This window comes from Nesoenas mayeri, assembly GCF_963082525.1.
Source record: "Nesoenas mayeri genome assembly, chromosome: 3".
NCBI lineage: Eukaryota > Metazoa > Chordata > Aves > Columbiformes > Columbidae > Nesoenas > Nesoenas mayeri.
In genome coordinates, this window is record NC_137544.1 from 48,825,370 (window position 1) to 48,847,607 (window position 22,238).

Consider the following 22,238-nt stretch of genomic DNA (forward strand, 5'->3'; position numbering starts at 1 on the left):
TCATTTTATTCAACTTTAATATGGTTTCCATTATTAACTTCTAAAACAAAATGATTTCCAGTTTAGAAAACAATGCACTGACCACATAATTCCTTTTCCATTTTATACAGTTATACAAATATTCTAAATACACATTTTGTCAAGATGGTGGCAAATAAGATTTAACTGTACAGTACATAAGGAAAGAAAATATTTTAAGCATATTTAGAAGCAATAGAAATGTCTATACAAAACAAGCAAAAATGGAATAAAATTTTATATTTAAAGTATTGCAACAGTCCCACAGGTTTTAACAAAAATGTCTTTGCACAGTTCCTCACAATGCCCCATTAATAGCTAAAGCAAGACAGCAATTTTTAGAAAATAATGTTTCAAAATGCTACACATGATACTACTGCTTGCACAGTCTGATCAAAATAACAATCTACTTGGAATCAAGCAAAACTGAGGAGGAGATATACCAACCGACTTTAAAATTATCTGTATAAAAGTCATTGCACATTATTTTACTCAGTTGTTTGAAAAGTAAAAAAGTGTATTTACAAAATATTTCGCAGACAAAATTATAAAGTGAATGGATAATATATAAGTAACACGTCTTGATACTGACAGTTCAAGAACACACACTAATGGTTTTATCGATTCAAGAGGTTTTCAGTGCTCCTTCCTCCAGGAAGTAAACTTGACTTCTACTTTGAAATGGATTTACAAGATGTTACACGCAGCTATTTCAACATCAGCATTATAAAACAGTATGTTAGAAACATGAAAGAAGAAATTTGTACATCTTAAAAAGTGAGCTATTCATAGATCAACAAATGTATTTTTTTTTTCATTTCGTTAGGATCAGCGTTCATTATTCTTCAGGTAATAAACCCAACAGTTAAAATGGAAATCCCGGACTAGATGAGAATTGAAAAAGCACCATGCACAATAGTCTTAGTGTGGTAAACACTGAAAACAAAAAAAATAGCACCTGGAATCCTGTAACACAGATCATTTAAAACTGGTCGAGCAGCTGGCGAAGATACGGTGCCTTTGACAGTTCTCTGCTGACTCTGGACAGCTTGAAGAGTACTGGGCAGTTGAGGGAGACACACGGGATCTGTTGATCAAAGCAGCCTGTACAGTTCTTGCATATCTAGATTACAAAGAAAAAGGCAAACCAGATTATTTTAAAGTCAACACAGGCAACCAGACATCACTTGGAACTACCGAGTCCTCAACGTTGTATCAGCAGAAGAGGCACAAGCTCTGCCAGCACCCCCTCTCGGCCAAGATCCACTCGTACGTGGCACCTCAGAGGACACCAAGTCCTCTGACCTGCAACTGTGACCCACAGGGACAGGATTTGAATGGTTTGTTACCACCAGGAGAACCTCAGAAACAAGTCTACCCCAGTTCTTTTGAAAGACTGTGGCTGGTGTGGACGCAAGGGACCAAACTAAATGGTACCTGAGAGACCTTCACACTCGAGTTTATGTAGAGAGAAGTCTATGGCCTTAATCCAAGTCACATAATTTTAAGTGCATTTTAAAATAATGTATGATTCAGTGTTATATCAGCTTTCTGCTGGCTCCAGCATGTTTATAACCTAGGAGGGTCAAGAATTTAAGCTGTGAAGGATATACTGTGTTTCCCTGCAAATAAGCCCCACCCTGAAAATAAGCCCTAGCATGATTTTTCAGGACTTTTGAGGATGCTTGAAATGTAAGGCCTACTCCAAAAATAAGCCCTAGTTACAGTTCATTTAAAAAGTCAACATAAATAGTGTCTAGACAGCTATACATGTAAAATTAAAAGTAAAATTAACTGGCAATAGAATGCAGCAGGACAGATAGGGTTCAGAGAGTTATGATGAGGTTCCAGAAGATTATGACATGACCGTATTTGAATAAATATTGATTTTTGCTCATGAATATTGGTAAATGTAGATTGTTGTACATGGAAAAATAAGACATTCCCTGAAAATAAGCCCTAACGCATCTTTTGGAGCAAAAATTAATATAAGAACCTGTCTTATTTTCAGAGAAACAGGGTATATGTCTTCACATTAAAATAAGACAGATGCTCTGACAGAAAGGTTGAATCACCAAACACTGACCCAAAGTGGATCCCAGGCCCTGTTGCAGGGACAAGAGAGAATGTTCTGATCAAACCCACTGATCCTTCCATCAGGCTGGAGCAATCGGCAAGTTCTGATTTACTCCAGAACAAAAGCAACAGAAAAGGGTCAGAGCACCACAGGAAAACTGCAGAACATGCATCACTGTTCCTTTACTGCCATTTACAATGCAGATCAGAGCAAATATTGCAAAATACAGCAAGAAACAGAAGTGCACATTTCAGTAATGCAATATTTATGAATAGTGAATTATAACAGTTTTCTAGCAACAGAGCCCCATGGGAACCTATCAAATCAGTGTCTAGACTACAGTAACATTTATATTCCTGCAATTCAGGCAAGTCAAAATGGTTTATGTGCTAGTGCTAAAAATTAATTTTAACAAAAATATTTATTAATTATAAAATACGACAGCATGAAAATTAGGTGAGGATATGCGTATGTTTCTGCAAGGGGAGGCACTGTGATTTGCTGTAATGTATTTGTGAGCACAGCTAGCTACCCTCGTAATTGACTTCTAGCTCAAGGGAAAAAAAACAGTTTGGAAAACTCCTATGGAGAGAAAAGGTAACAAGAAAACCCCCAAGCTAAAACACATCCACATTACACATATAAATAAATAAATATATAAATATATATATATATTTTTTACTAGAATATCATCAGTTATTTTAATACAAAAAAGGTGACTCTTTCGTACTTTTACAACTCTCCATCACTGTCATTATAAAAAGGCTCCTACAAACAATGGAAAATACTCTGAAGAAAATCAGTTTCTGTTCTGATCCCCTCCTTTGCCTTTGGTTTTACGCAAAGCTGAGGAGAGTAACAACTGCTGGGCTGCCTTTAACACTGAAGGGAAAGGCAAACAAGTCATAACACGTTTAACACCTGGATTGTACTTCTCATTTCTGTTGAGGGTATTCAGTCACACACTGCTTTGAAATTTCAGCCTCTGTTTGGCTGACGGACATCTAACAATGCTTTAATCATACCTTGACCAGCTGCTCCTGCTTACGCTCCAGCTCTCGGATTTCTTGGTTGAGAATCACTGCCACATGCTGTGGCTGGCTTCTGCATTTATTACAGATCCCATGCTGGGTCAGTTCGTCACACACGGGACAGTGTAAGGTCGTGAAATACTGGGAGATTGTGCCTTTGCGTCCTTCTAGCTCACTGCGGGCAGCTGAGGCAGCTTTTTGAATCTGTTAAAAAAATAACTAAGAGGTAATGAACTTCCAAGAGAGTAGCTTGCCTTATTCCTAGGTGAGCCTATTTTTTAAAAGGAATATGAAACTGCAACACAGCCTGCAGGCCAGGGGTTCATAAACAAATAACTACAATGGATCACATCACTCTGAAGAGCGTGGCACTTGCCCTGAAGTGATACACTGACCAGAGCCCATGCACACCTATTTCACAGGGAAGCTCACCAGGAAAGGGAGAGTAACCAAAGAAATCCTCAGTCACATGCTTAAATTCCCAATCTGCAGTGGGAAACATAACGTACTGCTATGCTCCTAAAGTCTGCACTAAGCAGAGGAACCCAACTATACCAATACACTGTCCTCTCACTGTCCCTTTTTGTCAGGGGAATCACAAACTAAAACCAGCTATTTAACACTTCTCTTCCTGCAGCTCAATGACTTCTGTAACTTTTAGGAAACTCAGTTTTGGATATAAAGGGTTTAAAATTTCTGGTGATACAGATTTTTTAAAAATATGTTCCTGCTGCTGGGGCATTACCAGATTTTCTGTAAAGAGGAAAGACGTTCAGAACCTCTTGGAAAAACAGGAGTTCCAGCATCTACTATAGAGAGATTTAAAAGGTAGAACGCCAAATAGATGCATATACAAATACTACTAAAAATATACAGTTATGGCAAAATATTCTTTTAAGCTAAGGAAGGGGTCAGAAAATAGAAGATGATAGATGCACAGAACAGCTGGCAGAAAAAAAATCGATTTACTAAGTGAAAAAAAACCAACCCATGCAGAAGATCTAAGAATCAGGTCTTCATGTTTGGGCATCAAAATAACCTTTGCTGTTGCCTGATTCTACTAAAAGTCATGATAAAACCAAACACTGAGTAGACACACTGTGTGTGTACTTTGTTTTCAAACACTTACCCGTGGCAACTCATGGTACCAGCTGAAGACGTCTATGCCAATCAGGGAGAAGACCCTGGCCAGCGGGGGCAGGATCTGTTTGGTGATATAGTAGGTCGCATTCAGTCTCAGGTTGGGATCCTGCAGAACTTCCATGGGCCGCCTCACCAGCTGTATCAGGGGCAGCCCGGGCATGCCATATACAATGACGTAGGGCACTCGCTCCCCCACTCGTGGTTCAGAGCGACGGTCATAGGCAAACATTCTCCTGTTTCAAACAGATTTTATAAACTCCTAGTTATTTCATTTGCTGGTAAACTTCCCCATCTGATTATGTTAGTAGCTCTCCAGACAACTGAAGTTAGTGACTATTATGAGGCACAGTACCAAGTTGTTTCATTTTTAATTTGTCTCATGATCAAGACCCAAATTTTAGAACTTGGAACATGAGCCCTAAATATACACGTTCTGTTTCACATCACTTGGATTTCAATGCAGGTTGCTTTCCAGCTATCCCTTCTTTGAAGAAGTATCTTAATTAAGAGCAACCAGGGTACTAAAAAGAGCTTAAGTACCCACAAAACAAAGGACAATTCACTTTGAAGCAGGTATCAATCCAGGACTTGAATTTTATTTTACCTGAAAAGCACAGCTTTATTTGAAGACCTTTTATATTAAGCAAGGTGGCAAAATGTGCCAGCTCACATTATCTATTACTAATGAACAATATTAACAAGATGAAATATTAACTTTAAGGTGAAAAACCTACAAATTATGCCTGGTAATGTATTTCACAGCACTGAGAGATATCACGATACCAATTTTTAACATGTTTAATATCTGTGATCGATGGGCAACCTTGGAGAGTCAAGCCTTTGTAAAAAACCCAAAGTACAAGTAACAGTGTTGAATGCAGCATTACAGTGTCCTGACATGAGATGTTACTCTTGACCAGGACTACGAAACTGCTTTCTAGGACTACCTGATCCTTGACCTCTCTTCACACATGGAAGAAAGCCAGAGCCAACTGCTGCAACAGCAACAATAGCTGAAGGAAACAGCTCACTAGTACCCATAACTTGGCAGTACAAAGGTCAAGAGAAAAAATATCTATGATTAACACTTCTTAATCTCTCATTACCTGGTGATTTCCAGGGCTGGTACACAGGATCCAGGTCTGTAAGCTGAGCTCCCCCTGTACTCTTTTGCAAAGATGAAGTCTTGCATGCTGGCTTTTCCTTCTAGTAACTTCATGCATTGATTCTGAACGTACTGTTTGATCTGACTTATGTCCCGTGTCTCAAATAGCAGCTTGATAGAACACTCAAGTATCTTTACAACCAAAGGAGAAAGGTAAGAAAAACATGTATGTTTAACTAAAAAAAAAAATTAATTCCAAATAATTCAGTAAGTTATATGGAAATATTAATACACTGCTTAGAAAAAAGTATTGGTTATGAACTAGAATGTTAATATGATGACAGGTCCCATTTTTTCCATTCAAAGACATTAATAAGCAGATTACTGGACAACTTCTTCCCCAGTTTGACACATCTTTCATGACATCCATACTCTGGCACTAAGACCATTTCAACAATTACAGAGGCTTTCCAGAGTATGAGAGAAGATGTTTTTTCCTGTCATCTAAAATATTTTGCCATGACTTTCTGAACCACCTCAGCAAATCTTCCTAAAAGTAGTTACCTTTCTTACTGGCATAAATTTGTTTTCACTTAATTAAGAACAAGAGGCTCTTCTTTTAACTCCCTGATACACAGCTTAAACCAACAAGGAAGTTTATTTTCAATGAATTCTTAGCTAAACTAGATTCATGTATGTAAGCTACTTAGAGGACACATCAGTGTGCTTCACTTGTCTTGGAGTAATACTTAGTTCCAGTTAAAGTGAGCTGGATCAAGAACAGTCTTCTAGAGAACTTACATGGGACTGAGGGCTTTTAATGGGACTTTTAGGGGCTGAAAAACAGTAGTTAAGATGGAAAAATGCAAGCTCTTGAAATGCTGTGCAAGATCTTCAATTTATCTTTCAAATGGTTCATACCAGAAAAACAGATGCTCAGACAAGTCACAATGACTAGAAACTCTGAGAAAGGACAAATATGCAGTAAAGTAACAGAGCACTGTAAGTTCAGGAAGAAACGCATGAGTATTTTACCTTGGAAACAGCAGGACAGGAGTCCCTTCGGACTGTCTCTATGCCTTTAGCATCAAATACTGGGTCCTTCTGGTCCAGTGTTTCATACATGTAACCCACGTACCTCTTTTTAGTTTGCAGGACACATGGCAAGTAGACCTGGAATGTTTAGAAAAAGACAGCCGAATCTGGCATGTGTTGCAAAAATAAGGTCACTCTCAAAATAGAGGGTTTCTTAAGGATACTTTGCTTTTTATTTGAAATCATTAAAGCAAATTAACTAGATCAAAGACTCTTAAAGGATGGCTGAGGAAGTTGGGATTCATTGGTGTTCCATTCTTAAATAATTTTGTATTTCATCTACCAGTAAAGCCTAAGCAGCCTGAAGCTCAGATGAAAAGTAACAAGCAGGATAATTTAAGTACACTTTTCTGAATTGCATCTGTCAGTATTGTCAATGTATTATTTCTTTCTTAAAGAGACAACAACTTCATTCTAAACAACAGAGAAGAAAACGTTCCCAGCAAAAGTAGTGGCTTTGAACTTTCTATTTTCAAACGCCATCTAATTATGAGGTGCCTAAAATCAGTTAGTACCTTGATTTGGGGAAAACATGCTTTTTAAATGCCTGTGCTTGGAGAACAGTTTACTTGCAAATGGATTTTTAGGGACATGGTCTCCTTTGTTTTCTCCACCCTCTTATTTCATTCTTGATTCAGTATTCCTTGACCAGTTTTAAAGGAATGGGGGACAAGCTCTTCCGAATATTACTAGAATAACACCACATCTTCTGGCTCTCGCAGAAGACAGAGCAGCAAGTCGAGGTTGCCTCAGGTTGAAGAAGCTCCTGGATATCAGCATCCCGCTTCTTGAGCAGATGCTCCGGCTTCGAGGCATTTTCCTCTTCCTGTGCAAAGAAGCTCCCCTAGGAGGGTAGTCAATATTTTGACCCATAGGTGAATAAGGGCACTTGGACATCTCCTCAAGGATATCCTTGCACCTACTATTTTTTTCTGGCTAATTACTTCTTCAGCTTAATGACACAGAATTGCCTCAAAGTGGAAAGGGTTCCTGTATATTACTCAACAAGGGAAAGTTGCTGTGCCTTCCACAGATACCCTGACTTTTCTTGTTAATATTTTTCTACTGTATTTTCTGTGAAAAGTGGCAATTTGCTTATAAATTTGGATTTAATCTGTTGAGTCAGGTATGTACTCAGAGAGTATCTAGAGCACCTGAATTGACTGCTAATGACTTTCAAAGGATAAGCTTCCACCAAAATTAGTATCACATTGCCTTGCTTTTCTATAAAAAGCTTATTGTCATTAGTACTCCTTCCAAAAGCCTACTGAGAGGACATTTATGATTTTTCTTTTCATATGTACATGTATCACATGGACATATCATGAAGTGTGTTAAGGCTGGCTGAAGAATAAATATCAGGCTTGTAATTAATGCACTGGAATCACTTTAAGGGATGGTGTACATTTTCTTCACCAAGTTGCAAAGTGGTTTGATTGTATGTACATAATACAAAACTGAGGGAGACATTTCCAAAAAAATGGATGAGACAGGAATTTCAAACTGCCTGGTGCTGCCAGTGCAACAGGCCAGCAGGCATCCTGATGTGATAGGAGGAATATTTCTTTTTGTTCATGCTGCAGTGCTCCTCTGACAAGGCCTCCGAGGCATTAAGGAGCTTGCAACAGGAACAGAACAGCACACAACTGTTCAACCGTTGTATATCCTTATGCTACGTTCATGACCAGAAAAATCTTTTCACTTTTTCAGGATAACAATGTTTTCATCCAACACACTTGAAGCAAAATATTTTCCTTTTACCTTTTCAAACTTCAGTTTAACAGGTTTGGGGTTTGTTGCTGTTACAGCTTCAGCAATTTCTTGACCAATCTTAAAAGACTGCTCCTTCGTGGCTCCTTTCAAGAGTACAAACATGCTACAAGAAATCAGACACAGGACATAAGTGCAAATCTGTTAAAAATTGTTCCTGATTATTTACTTTGCATATTTTGCAAGATAGTAAGCTACATTCCAAAGAGGGCCCGCATACTCTTTTCAGTATCATAAATTCCCCTTGTTGAGACAAAAGAAAAACAGATCTATGAAGAACTACTATGATTTTAAAACATTGCAAGAAGCAGACCATTAATTACCTGTCAGTATCACCATACACAACGTGAGCACCCCATTTTTTGGTATCGTTTACGAGTTTTATAGCACGTTCCAATGTTTCTCTGGCTTTGTGGACAATGCTGTCCCCAACCTGCAAATTTAAAAGATAAATTGAAAATCGTTATTCTACTGCTAACCCAAATACTAGCTCTTAGTAAACCTTGCTTGATCTGTTTATGAAAATTACTATATTGAGCCCATATATCTTATTTCATGGTTCAAATGCGTATAATAAATTAAAAGGTTGCTAACATTACCCCAAAACATCAAGAATTAAAGGAAGAGTGATCAAAAATTATTAAGAATTAAAATAAAGGAAAACTTCGTTTAAACTTCTTTAGGCATATTAAAAATGTAAGGAGCAAGACAAGATCACTTAGGATTAATTTCCCTACTTTTTGGATTCTGCCGATTCCTCCTTTTAGGAAAACTATGAAACAGCCACAATGTTTCATTTTATTTCTACTATTAGAACTGTAATCCAATCTACCTCTGGAGAGAGTTCTACAGAAATGCCAACTCCAAATGCTCTTTTATGGGAAGAAGAAAACCAACCTTTTTTTTTTTTTTTAATTAAAAAAGGATCACAAATCTCAAGTTGCTGATTTTCAGTACTACAAATAAAAACAGCTTTTATGAACGTATTTAGATTAAATATGTTTCAAATAATAATACTGTGTTATCTGACTATACTTTATAATAGTGTCTTTTCCACAGTTTTTCTGCAACCCTTACCTCACTGCATGGCATTCTTCCAGAAAAATTAGCAGCAGTATAACCAAATGTAAAATTAGCTATATATTTAAGACCCAACTGACGAGCTTCAAGCATTCGAGTTATAGCCTTGTCATGCTTATAAGCCTTCATTGACTGTTTCACCATTATCCTAGTCTTCAAGATTTCTTCTAGCATTCTTGGCAGCACACCCTTTCTTACTGAAGGCTGCCATAAAGGGAACAAAGAAAAAATTACGTTAAAAAGCCCAATCTAAACCGTTAGGAGTAAAAGTAAAACCCAGAACTGTTAGATAATCACTGTTAAGAAGACAAAATAACTTGCAAGATGCCCTAGGCACCAACGGTTTGGCTCTTTCCACAAATATTACAAGCAACCTAAGACTACAGGCAAAGCTCTTGAGGGCAGGGTAAATAGCTTTTTTGTTCTTTGTTTTCATCAGCCCTGCTAATGCAATGTTTAGATAACCTTAATAACGAAAATGAGACTTCAATATTTAACTGTTAATTCTCAAAATGAAAAATGCTAAAGGAATATTATATTTTAAAAATTCTGGAAATATTCTTTACTTAAAGCTTTTGTTTTACATTATATTTAATGTATATTAATGTATAGTGATTGGTTAATTATTTGTAAGAGCTCCCGCCCGTATTTATTAATTCATTACAAATCAGCCAGCAGTACAAATAAGTTAAAATGAGAACAATGAAAATCCCCAGCTTGCTTTCTGTCTCCCAAACCATGACTCTTTTTCTAGGAAAGCATTCTGCTATACAGGCAGGAGAAGAATGAAGAATTACACACAAATAATTACTGTTTGATCCCCAAACTGCACAAGTAAAATACAGTTTAATTATAGATCAAATAAGCCTTCACTATAAATGAAAGCGTAAAGACGACATTTTATTTCCTGAACTGCCAGAAGTTCAGCACTCTGACAAATACAAAAAAAACATTGGGAAATGAGAGACTGCACCTCCCCGCTTCTGTCTGCTCTTAACGCAGCAAAATATAAACTACAGTATCAATTTGATCTTAAGCTACTCAGCCAACAGGAAGTGAAAAATGCCCGTCACAGAGCACTAATATCATTACCTTGACAAAAGCTACTCCACTGGGTGACACTGTGATATCGTGCCTAATCTGATAAAGTAAGTCAGGAGGTACTCTGAGAGATGTACAGCCAAATTTGAATGCATCATATCTAATAAAGAGAAAAATTAAATATTAAGACAATTCATTTATTTACAGCCCAATCAGGCAAAAGCATCAATCACATTAAAATATTGACAATACCAGAAAGGACAGAATCATAATTATAATCTCAGGTATAAACAAACATACTATCATTTAAAATTTCTTAGTTACATGCAAAACGCTCGAGGAATAAAGCAGAAAATAGCTAATTGCCAACACATACATAATTTATCAATTCTGTTCTGTGTTAAGGGATTGTTTCCAAATACTGAGGTAGTGGAAGCATGTACTCATACTGTAATCCTCTATGGAAACCATGCATGTTTACCAAGTAACATATTGCATATATTTTCTTCCTACAAATTCAGAATTTCAATTCAGAAACTTGAAAATCTGATGGTGACACCTAGCAATCATTGCATGCATCCTCCTGTTCTTCCAAATATTGTTTTACAGAGGTAATTATAATGAGCAATGAGATTTTTTTTGCCAATTAACACAATCACTGATAAACTCAATAAGAGATGCTACACAGAATAGCTTGTATCTTTTAATTTTGAATAGTTAAGACCAGAGGGAATGACAACTGTTAAAAGAATACAACAACAATTTATTAACATACAGTGGAATAATACTAGTCCAGTTTAACTTATTCTAAAGAAATATTAAAAACTAGCATCACCACAATAACAGAACAGGCACATATGATGCGTGTTTTTTTGTGGTTTTGTTTGTTTGTTTTTTTAAACAGAACTGATTCCAATTCTTTACTTAATTAAAATTACATATTGATGTGTGTATGTTTATGTGTCTGTGTGTGTATACACACATGTACACACCCACATGGTAGATCTTTATCATCTCTGGTGTGTACCAGAACATGGGACTATTCCCACATGCCCATTGTTTCCAATGACAACCAATGCTTATCAGTACTTTAGAAAAGATGCCCAAGTCGCCATGGAATCTAAGTCAGAGAGAAAAGAATAATAACTTACTTTCCTAAGTTTTCAACATGTCCCAGGCAGGTTGAATAACAGTAGTTGTATGCTATCACAATGGAAGGATATAATGACTGGAAATCCAAGACAAGAACAGCATTGCTGTAGAAGCGAGATTCTGGCTCCATTATTAAGGGAACACATTGTGGGGCTTTCATCTGAGCTCGCTGCTGGACACTGGGTGTCACAGCAATATAATTCATTGGCTTTGCAATACGCAGCATCATAGACTCCACACGATACTGCAAAACAGTTTGGATATAATCATTATAATTTCAAAAATGCAGAATAAGCATGAGTGCACTAAAATTATGTGAATATGCACTTATGTTTCCCGAATTTAAAGTAGGGACAACTAGTTTTCCAAAATAAAGTTATACTCTGACTTTTATTGTATATTTTTTGTGACACTTTTCCATGTGTCTCCTTATCATTTAGCCCTAATCATCAAAAATCAAATACTTCTAATTTCTAGCTTTGGAAAAAATAAACATCCAGCTCAGGTTAAAAAAAATATATATCCAAAAAGGCTGCAACAACATATATCTATGGCCATGCTACAGTCAATGAACAAGCATTTGCTAAACTGTATTTTTTGTTGGACTTGCAGAACACTGAAGAAAACAAAGTATAACACGCAGTTGATGACCATTTTCCATTGGAATCTGCACAGTAGTTTGATTTCAACATTTGGGAAAACAAAGCAACGACATGTGAATTGTGTAAGTTGATAATTGTGCCTCCAAGCTTTTGACTGTGAGAAGTAACTAGAATGTACTTGGCAGCAAGAGAACCAAGGGAAGAAACTAAATCAGCCCATTTCACAAGTCTGCTGCTTTGCACTGGGTATGAAGCTTTCTTCCTGATGACACCACAAGTAGTACAGAAGCATAAAATAATAACAAGTTTAGGAACTTCCACCTTGTTCAGTACCTCACAAAATGTTATATGAGGAGGCAGCAACATGAGAAAAAACCAGCCCTATTTATTTATGTATTATTCAATGCTTTAAAAGCACTAATAACCAGGTATTCATTGTGTCCATTCACGGTAAAAAAACCATAGAATAGCTGAAAATTACATACATGGGTGGCAAAGGACTGAAAATCCCCAAATATCAAAAGAACAATCCTACATAATCCTAAAATACCGTGCTTTGTAAGTAACTAAATCACTATTCAAAAGCCCTCTGCCTGACGCACTGCATATTCAATCATTGCACTGAATGGGTTAGGTGTAATTTCTTTAACTTTGATGTTATAAAAGAACGTACAGAATCAGCTTTAACAAGACCCTGCCACCTTACAAACAGGTTAGGGTTTGAAAGTTTTGCAACAGCATAAGTTGCTGCTCTCTTGCATTAATTGAGCACTAATTTGTGTCTGACTGAGTCTGCCAAGAGCTAGGTAGGTTGGCTTTTTTTATTAGTTTTCAGCAAGTTCTTCAGTCATCGGACCTATACTCCTTATGCCTATGACCATCTCTTCTTTGTTTAGTCTACTGTGGAATACTCAAGATAGATTAACAAAAGAAAAATGTCACCTTTAAAACAGGTCTTGTAAAACTTAATAAGAGATTAAAAAATATGAAAAAAATAATTTAAAATATCTGGAATGTGTTAGTACTATTCCATTTTAATATCTTTTTCAACTAAGGAGAAAAAAAGTACCTGCATAAAAGTAGTAATGATTCCTTTGAGTCGAAAAAAATATTTGAGGTGACTGGGAATTGTGACAAATGCCATTTTTGTGATCTATAAAGTTTTAATGGAAACAAAACATACATGCACAGAAGGAAAGAGAAAAGAACAGTCAGGATAGAAAACACAGCATGTGTCTGTTGCTCACTCCCACTTGCAGCCATTTGAGAAAAATGACAGGCAGAACAGTCTTTGTGGGCTGCAATCACCACAGTTTAGGCATATCTGGGTTGGCAGTGTGCCAGTCCCACCCTCCCTGTCCCTAACTGAGCATTTCTCTTCCCTTGCTCTGACAGCAGTATTTTTCTGGTAACACGGTGAGCCAGATCAGGGAGCTAAACTAGCAAATAACTATTGAAAGCCACCACGGTTCTGCTGCCAGTGCCAACCCCACCCCAAAATATAGGGCCACTACCAGAACGACTGACAAGAACCTTCACTGGGTCAAGAGATGACACAGGCAGCTGAAGTCAAAGGGAAAAAGGTGGTGACATTTTAAGAACAGGTTGGGGATTGGACTAGATGATCTTTTGAGGTCCATTCCAATCCCCAACATTCTGTGATTCTGTGACCTGCAGCTTCAGACACTCCCATTTCTGCTTCGCTTAAGGCAAAGCTGGTCTGCTTAGGACATCAGTGTGTAAGTCGTCTTTTTGTCCACAGAAGCTGGCAAAGTAATCAATCCTGGTGAGCTCAGCTAAACATCTATTAAAACAGAAAGATGGTAGGAAGAAAGATGACAAGAGAAAAGCAGACACATGAGTAAGAGTAGTCTCATTTCAGCTGCTGTTCAGGGCTCAGGAGAAGCCATGAAAACAGTCTTGTCAGTCCAGTCACTCAGAACCTGGGCAAGGAAAGCCTCTGGTATTACTGGAGACTGCTGGAGTCTCAAAGAAAGACTAGTATTAAATCTCACTCTGTCCTGCTCCCTTTTCCTCTGATGCTAGTTTCAAAATAACAGAACCACATACACCTTGCATGACACATGTACTTAATAAGGCCAGTGCCCTCCCTGGCTTATCATCAAATCTCACCCAGAGGTCTGTTTCACAGGAAATGTCACTTAGAACATATTTGATGCAGCTTTGTCTGCCCTGGAAGAACAGAATCTCATCTTTCTAAAAAACACTCAATTGTATTTCTTAATGTTTTTAAAAGTGTTCATTTTCAGACTTATCTAAGTATGAAAAATACCAGCTCAAATAGAAAACTTACTGCTCCCAAAGTCAGAAGAAGAGAATCACTGGTATGATTACATTTGGGACACCCTATTTTCAACAGCTATTTTTAATCTCTCAGACTAACCATTACTGCTTCTGAATTCCCTTTATGTTTCAATTTCATGTTATGCAAAACAGTCTTCTGTGACCTTATGAAAATACATGTACTGACTGAAAAGATACTGAAGAACTAAAACATTTTGTAAAGGCTATTTTGCTTTTGTGAAGTATAAGGAAAACTAAATCTTACCTGGGAGCCTCTTGTTAACACATGTAAGAACTGAATGCCAAAAAGTCTCGCCATTTCACTTGTTCTGTCAATCAAATCCAGTCTGTCTAACAACTGGAGATTCCCACGGACCCGGCTAACATAATGATCAACCATTTTCCATCTGTGAAAGTGAACGCCTTGTTATAAGCAATCAGGAGAGTGCTGCTCTTTCTACTAAAAAAATTGTAATTTTATCATAGGTTGTTACAAGCCAGCAAATACAATTTCCCCTAGGACATTTTTCATACGGATCTTTCAAAAATGTGGCTCAAATAAGCACACACTTACATATGCTAAAGATATACACAGAAATGTGTTATGGTAAGCTACTTAAGGCACAACTCAATGACATACTATATCCTGTTTTCCTAACTGCTCTAAAGGTTACTGAAACAGAAACTAGAGTTATTTTTAATCTGTTTACATGGCTTTTTAACCAAGTGCAGTTTTGTGGAAACATCCTTCTGTATTAAGAATATCTCCATTGAATACAAATTTAAAATTTCAGCACTAAACCAAGTTTCAACCTAGTTGAAAAGTATTTAACTTTCACAGAAATTATATGTGTGTCACGAATGACTTTCAGTGTATTACTGAGTTTTATGAATTGTTCATATCACACAATACCAAATCACTCCAAGAGTGAAGCCCAGCGCAATACATGCCATACAAAGTTATTTTTAAGCAGCTACAGTTACCATCTCAACATCTCACATGCTATTTTTAAGCCTAGCTTGGATGATATGCACTGTGAAGTAAATCAGAAACCTGACAGTTCAATAAGAGTCCTTGTGAAGAATAGTATATGGAAAATAAAGACTTTACAGAACTTCAAAATAGTACATCTATTCAGGTACGTTGAAACCGTAACTGAAAATGTGTGTTGTTTTTGTGTAACTTAAACAGAAAAATACACAAAGATGAAATACTGAGGGTTCAACTACACAACAGAATAGAACAGAACAGCAGAGTAAGCTCATGTTGCTGCATATAGACTGTTCTGGTACCTGAGCTAAACTGATTATTTCCTCCTGTATTGATTTTAGCTTATGCCTATCCCATATTAAGAACATGGCCTTAAAATAAATAAATAAATAAACATATATATATTAGTAGATCATTACCTGTAGACATCTGCCTTATTATCAAACCAATTAGAGAGAACTCGAAAAGTAAATAAAGGAAAACGTTGATGAAGAACATGAAAGCCCACGTTTTCAAAAGTGTAGTTCATTAGATTCACCTAGAAAAACACAGAGGACGTGTTAACTCGGATGACTGTCTTTCATATTTAAAGAAATCTCTTTTAAAAAACTGTAACAACTAAATTTATTAACTTTTTGTTACTACTCTTTGTTAAAAAGGTAAATATTTATACTTAGAAGTCCCTAATTATTTACAAGTCAGGAAAGAATACCCTCATCAATTGAAAAGAATATGGAGAATTAAGTAGATCACAAAGATCAGGTCTAAATTTGTTCGGAACAAGATTTGTAAAGACTGAACCATCTGAGTATTAAATGTAGAGTCATAAACAGCAAAATAATGAATAAGTCTGACAGCATAAAGTAAGTTTGAGTATTTAATTTAATAAAAGCAGCACACTAGACAAATTGCTAAAACAGGTAAGTTTTTCTCAAAATGCACAAAGGAATATCATTAAGAAATACAACTCAAAGATAAAGGATTCAGCATTTTACAGTTTTGCAATATGCAAACCCCATTCTCACAAGGTGGCAGACTGCTCTATTTACAAAGGTGTACAAAGAAAGAACAAAAAGTTACATAAGTTACATGAAATTTTCCAAGTCTACAGTAACAAAAAAACCCCAGTAAGTTAAATACATGAACCTTTTAAAAACTTTACCTCATGTCTCATCATTCTCCAAATATTTAAGATAATTCGCCCAACAATATGTATTTCACTCATTGTATCTGATCCATATTCATCCAGCTCAGCTGCGAATCTGTTCTCTTTCTTTTCATCTAAAGACATTAAAAGAGAATATATTTAGACAAGCTATAGGACAGTCAAGACCACATCAAGTTATGTCTCTTCCAATTTGAGCTCTCTAGAAAAGTAAGAATTCATAAAGGCTGTTACGGATTGCATAAGGTTATTTATTTACCAGTCTTCCACACAATCTCTAAATAAAACTCCCCCAGGTTTTTCTGCTCTTGCATGTCCCTCTGAAGGTTAACTCTTTCTTTGGCTTCACTGAAATGGCAACCATAGCGAATATATCGGTTAAGCAAAGCTGAATGTTACTTGAGAGCTCGCTACACACACATTAATGCACTGCAGGGTGATTTCTGCCCCAAAGAGTTTATAACTTGAGGCTTTACTTGTAATGATCTTACATAGTTGGAACCAGGTGATGGGAGAGAAAACTCAGTATCTTTCATACAGTAAAAGCAAACCCACTGCAGTGGGAGCAGGTAGACATGAGTTCTGGATAGCACAGAGACAGAAGGAAACAGGAAGGAACAAATGCAGAGGCAGAAGTAGCACTCTAAATGTTTTTATAGGACAGTGGTGACTACAATACAGGAATGATACCCTCTTTTGCAATCCTTGGGTTTTTTTTTTCATGCTTTGAAATACTACAACACAAGAGAAGACAGTCTTTTTGCTATAGGTTTCTTCAAACTGTCTTTTTTTCAGGCTACAGTTTTGGCACTCTTTCCTGAGTTTACCTTGTTATTTTTAAAAATGTACAACACAGTTTAAAATTCAATATGAAAACACACTACTATTTGATCCTTTGGTCTTGTTCCTTCTTACTAGTTTAATAGAAGAGATGGTATTTGGAGGCAATTTTCCCTTAATTACAAATCCATACCCCTTTCTCAACTGTTGCGTACTCTGCTACTACTCATCAGATATCTCTGTGACCTTACTAATAAAAAGCAGAACATATTGGACAGAGTGTAGACATGTGGCTGCACAACATTTTGCAATAATGATCAGAACTGAGCAATTAGTTCCTCAAACAGCCATGACGCATATTTACTCTCAAAGACAGAAGTAAAAATTGCCTGAAATTCTGCAGAACTGCTGTGAAACATAATACAGACTATGTACACCAATCCTTCAAATCTGTATCAACATGTCCATCAAAATATGGTTAAGAAAACCTGCTTGTCATTTAATGACCTTATCAATAAATCACAGACCCTTGACAAAATTTAACAGACCTTTCATACACTTTGTGAAAATGCATACCACCTTTTTAACCTCCTTATTGTTTCAGATTTTTAAGGAAGAAAAATAGCAATTTCTCTTTTCGTGTCTGGATGCAAAAAAAGTCCCACATGCAGCAACATTTTTTCTTTCTCCTGCAGTTCAGTCAAAAAAGAATACTTACTTACCTTGGAGTAACACTGGTTCTTAGAAACATTTTAAGTGTTACGTATTCCACTTCTGCATGTGCATCTACCACCTGGCACAAGAACATCTGTACAACTACCGGTGCTGTGGAGATCATGCTTATGTCGTGCACACCCACTTCAATTCTATGTCCAAAGACATTAAGGGCCACAACCCTGATTTCCTTTACTAGAACTGAACTGATGTTGTGTGGAACTTCACAGTTGTAGGAAAGGAAGCCCAACTGTGAAATACATAGGGACTAATAAGAACCATACAGTTCTGAGAGAAGTAACCTTCCTTCTTTGAGGAACTTACGTGGATCCCAATTCCAGTGACTTGAACAACAGCTTATGTCATGAAGATGGGGACTAGCAAGTGCTTTTCGGATATAAGTGCTGATTCTGCATCATGTACAGTGCAGACACAGCTGTCCCGCAAGACAAGAGTTGTGACTCAGCCTTTGAAAACGAAAGCAGAGGCACATTAACTACCTGTCCCAAACTGAAAAGATTGTTCAACCATACTTCTAAAGTAGAGCAGCAGACATCTGCAATCTTTAGAGGTTTAAGCAAGCTTTGATTATAACACTTACCATTCCTCTTACCAAAGACATTGCAAATCTTTAAGTAGAAGGGCTCAAAAGTTTTTCTGAACATCCTTCAATACCTCTGAAGCTTGTACCCAGAGGCATTATTATTGCAACCAGTACATCATCTCAATTTGAGCCATCAGGGGAATTCAGTAACAAGGTTCATGCAATTAGTTATTATTCCTGAAGAACAAATTTGAGACCTTTGTGCTGAAGAAGGAAACTTACAACCTTTGATGGCCAATTCATATTTAAACTGCCATGTATTCCTGTTTTCACATATTAAGTAAGGTCCAGTTGCCAACATGTTTCAACTGAAGATGTAAATTTGTTCTTATCTTTTCTTGTCCCTGGGAGGTCTCTACAACACAGACCTTTTCTAAACAGGTCACAGGTATGAAAAGCATCAAAAGATTTTGAAGGCATCAGAAGAGTGCACAGATATTCAAACCTCAAGGAAGGAGTGTGTGAACATAGCTCTTCCAACTAAGAACATTCTATGATTATGTTCTCCTGGCCAGGCAAACAGGATGCCAACATAAAAGACACTATTGCTATGCTGGGTAAGCCCAAAGATGCAACTAGCCCAATATCATCTTTGCTCAAGTACCCAAAAGCAGATACTTCAAGAACAGCTAAAGCAGCTATTCATATTCTCTCTAGAATTCTCTCAGCTTCTAACCACTTGTGGCTTCCTGGGCCAGACATTATTATAACATATATAATAGTTCCCAATGGATTTTTCTTCCAAAAATTTATCTCCTCTTAAAGCAACATACATTTTAAGGATTTGTACTTTCTTGCGGCAAGGAACTCACAAGCTCAACAACCCAGGGCTGAAAAATCAACTCTTATTCTGTAGCTGCCATTTGCTGGCTTCATTTGATGATTTCTGGTTCTTGCGTTGGAAAAGCCCATGAACAAGCAATCCATATTTCCTTGAAATTGCTCACAATTTGATAGGATTTTACCTTCCTTACACGGTTTTGTCTTTTATGGATTCCTAACTTAGTAAATTACAAGACATGTTTGGATTATTCTTCTCATCTTTATCAGTTCTCCTATATCCATTTAGACAGGGGAAAGGTTATGAAGAGGCTAGAACCTCAGTATTGGAGGTATAAGCACACTACAGATTTTTACATGTACTTTCATTGATTTATATTTTCCTTGCCTCATAATTCCAAACATCTCATCTGCTTTCTCAACTGTTACAGAGTAACAGGATCAAGTTTTTAATAGGACAAACACAGGAAAGCGCTTCTTATTTCATGGCTATTTATTTTCAGTACAGATCTTTGGCAAGAGACCTAACAGAAACAGCTTTCTCTTTTTTTTTTTTTTATTTATTTTAAAAATCATGTCTCCACATCGTCTTGATGACTGCTAAGAGCTACAACAAATTTTTGAGACAGTTTTTAATTTTACAAAGTCATCTTGACTCTTCTCAGGTGCAACACATTTATTTAGCTATTCACTAACTGCATTCTTCAGTATTATATCTTCTGTTGATTGGCTAAGTATAGACACTAGATTTACCACTCTCCTGGATAACTTTCCTGAGGTTTTCAAGGGAAAAACCTAAACAAATCTTTTTCTGAATGCTGGAGGAAAGCATCATCACTTGTGCCAGTAAAATTTGCCCACAGTACAAGAACGGCTATTGAAAGCAAGGATTTTATTACAGAGTTGCTGATCAGGATGAGTGCTGCTAAGGGCTATCTTTATGTCCTTGCATCCCAGCCAGAGACACCACAAATAATGATTATGGTATATACCCTGAATGACATAAACATAGGACTGAAGCCAAGGAGAAGCAAGAGAAGGTTTGGCAGCAGAAGCATCTCCCAGAACTGAAAACTTAACACACATGACTCCTGAAAGTAAGTCTAAGCTTATGGATACAGGACACACCCAGAAGTAGAATATACAAGGAAACTGAAACTTCAGAAAACACTGAAAACCAGAATCTCATTGGTATTTCAAATTTGTGTGTGTGTGATTATACCTATAACATCACAACAGCAACAACAAAAAAAGAGGTCCCTCTGAAGAAATAACTATGTATTTATTTTTTAAATTTATTCATAAATTTCAACTTGTTTCTATTGGAAATAAACTGAAACTCTACACAATAACTTACCTGGCACACGAGATATCATTTGGCATAAATCAACATTTAGTGCAGCAGCCCTCTGTAAGAGATAACCCCAGGAATGCATCTGGACTTCATAGCCTAACAAAATGTCTGGGTCATATCTAGAGGAGGGGAAAAAGGAAAATGAGCTTCGTATTATTTAAGAAAATATTTTCCATGAACAGGCTATAAACAGGATTTCATTCTAATCATGCTGAGTTTAAAAAAGAAGCAGTCACAATGGGTTTCTATGAAAGCAGCATCTGGACCAGGAGACAACCTTTAAAACAGACAATCTTTTAGGATTTTCAATAACATCGAAGAGAAAACAAATTTTAGAAGGAATATTTTCATTGGAATTTTTTTAAACATACTTCTATTATTTCAGTCTTTAGAAATAAAGATCAAAATCCAGGTCTAACCAGGTTTTATCAATTGAATCAGGCTGTATTGAGCATAAACTGAAAACTAGCAACTGGCACAAGACAGATGCCCTGTCCTCAAACTTTGCTGTACTTTTTTTCCTTTATGAAATAGAATTTGCTACCAGGCTACTTGAATGTTTTGCGCATAACACTGTGTCATGCATACTGCAGTGTAGTTTATAATAATCAGAGGACACTTTTGGTCCTGAATGGTGAGTCTTTATTGGGAAAGTTTCAATCTGCAGTTGAGTGAGAGCTGTCAAAACTGAAGCATGGAGAAAAGCAACTATCTAGAAATTCTATTTAAAAAACTCTTCCTTTAAGATAACCTCCTTTCTATAAGATACACAGGAACAACTCATTTTATGCTGTATTCCACACCAGGGGGAAAATTTCACTCATGTGGGTATGACACAGTCACTGCCCATCTTTCAACCAGGCTCAGAGAAGAGCTGACTAGACAGAAGGACAAACAAGGTGGCTTCAAAGTCAAAGCACAGGTAGGAGTTAGCTCAGAGGAGCCTGTATCACCTACCTTTTGAGTAGGCACTGTTAAAACCAGAAGTCACGATCTGGTCACTTGCTGAAGAGCCTAACAATAATTTTCTTGGGCTGGACAGAAAGAGACTGGCCAAAGTAACACAAGGTACCTGCTGGTTTTATAGCCAAAAGAGAAAGGTAGCTTCACTAGGAAGAATAGCTGCTTATTTCAATGCAGCTCAGATAAGGGGTTTTGAGTTCCAGCAGGCAGCATCCAATACAGCTGAATGACAAGAGGGCAGCTGTCAGGCAGTAGAAGACTGGATGACAGGCTGCAGGTCCTGTACCACAGCCTATGCCCAGCCCCACGACAGGATGCAGGTTTGTAGACCTTATTTCATGGGAGAAGCAGGCAGAGGCCGTGGCTTATGAACAGCACCTCCTATGAAGCACCTCTCTGTGCTTCTTGCATCCTTAAATGGATCAAAACCAACATTTTCTGACACTGGACAGGAGAATTCTTCTTCCCC

The 22,238-nt window shown here is 37.0% G+C and overlaps 1 protein-coding gene across 2 annotated transcripts in view; it reads right to left on the reverse strand.

Annotated features, from left to right (window-relative positions):
* Window positions 1–615: 615 nt before the first annotated feature.
* Window positions 616–22,238, reverse strand: part of REV3L (REV3 like, DNA directed polymerase zeta catalytic subunit) — a 118,086-nt gene continuing 96,463 nt past the window's right edge. For both annotated transcript variants that reach the window (XM_080341223.1, XM_080341224.1), the window contains exons 19-32: window positions 20,810–20,925; window positions 16,572–16,690; window positions 15,829–15,947; window positions 14,684–14,825; window positions 11,512–11,756; window positions 10,412–10,520; window positions 9,317–9,523; window positions 8,563–8,672; window positions 8,231–8,345; window positions 6,410–6,547; window positions 5,376–5,566; window positions 4,256–4,502; window positions 3,121–3,330; window positions 616–1,141 (exon numbers count right to left, since the gene is read on the reverse strand). In XM_080341223.1, coding sequence (XP_080197349.1) covers window positions 1,001–1,141; window positions 3,121–3,330; window positions 4,256–4,502; window positions 5,376–5,566; window positions 6,410–6,547; window positions 8,231–8,345; window positions 8,563–8,672; window positions 9,317–9,523; window positions 10,412–10,520; window positions 11,512–11,756; window positions 14,684–14,825; window positions 15,829–15,947; window positions 16,572–16,690; window positions 20,810–20,925 — 2,209 coding nt within the window. In that variant the 3' untranslated portion in view covers window positions 616–1,000. The remainder of the gene's footprint in view (window positions 1,142–3,120; window positions 3,331–4,255; window positions 4,503–5,375; window positions 5,567–6,409; window positions 6,548–8,230; window positions 8,346–8,562; window positions 8,673–9,316; window positions 9,524–10,411; window positions 10,521–11,511; window positions 11,757–14,683; window positions 14,826–15,828; window positions 15,948–16,571; window positions 16,691–20,809; window positions 20,926–22,238) is intronic.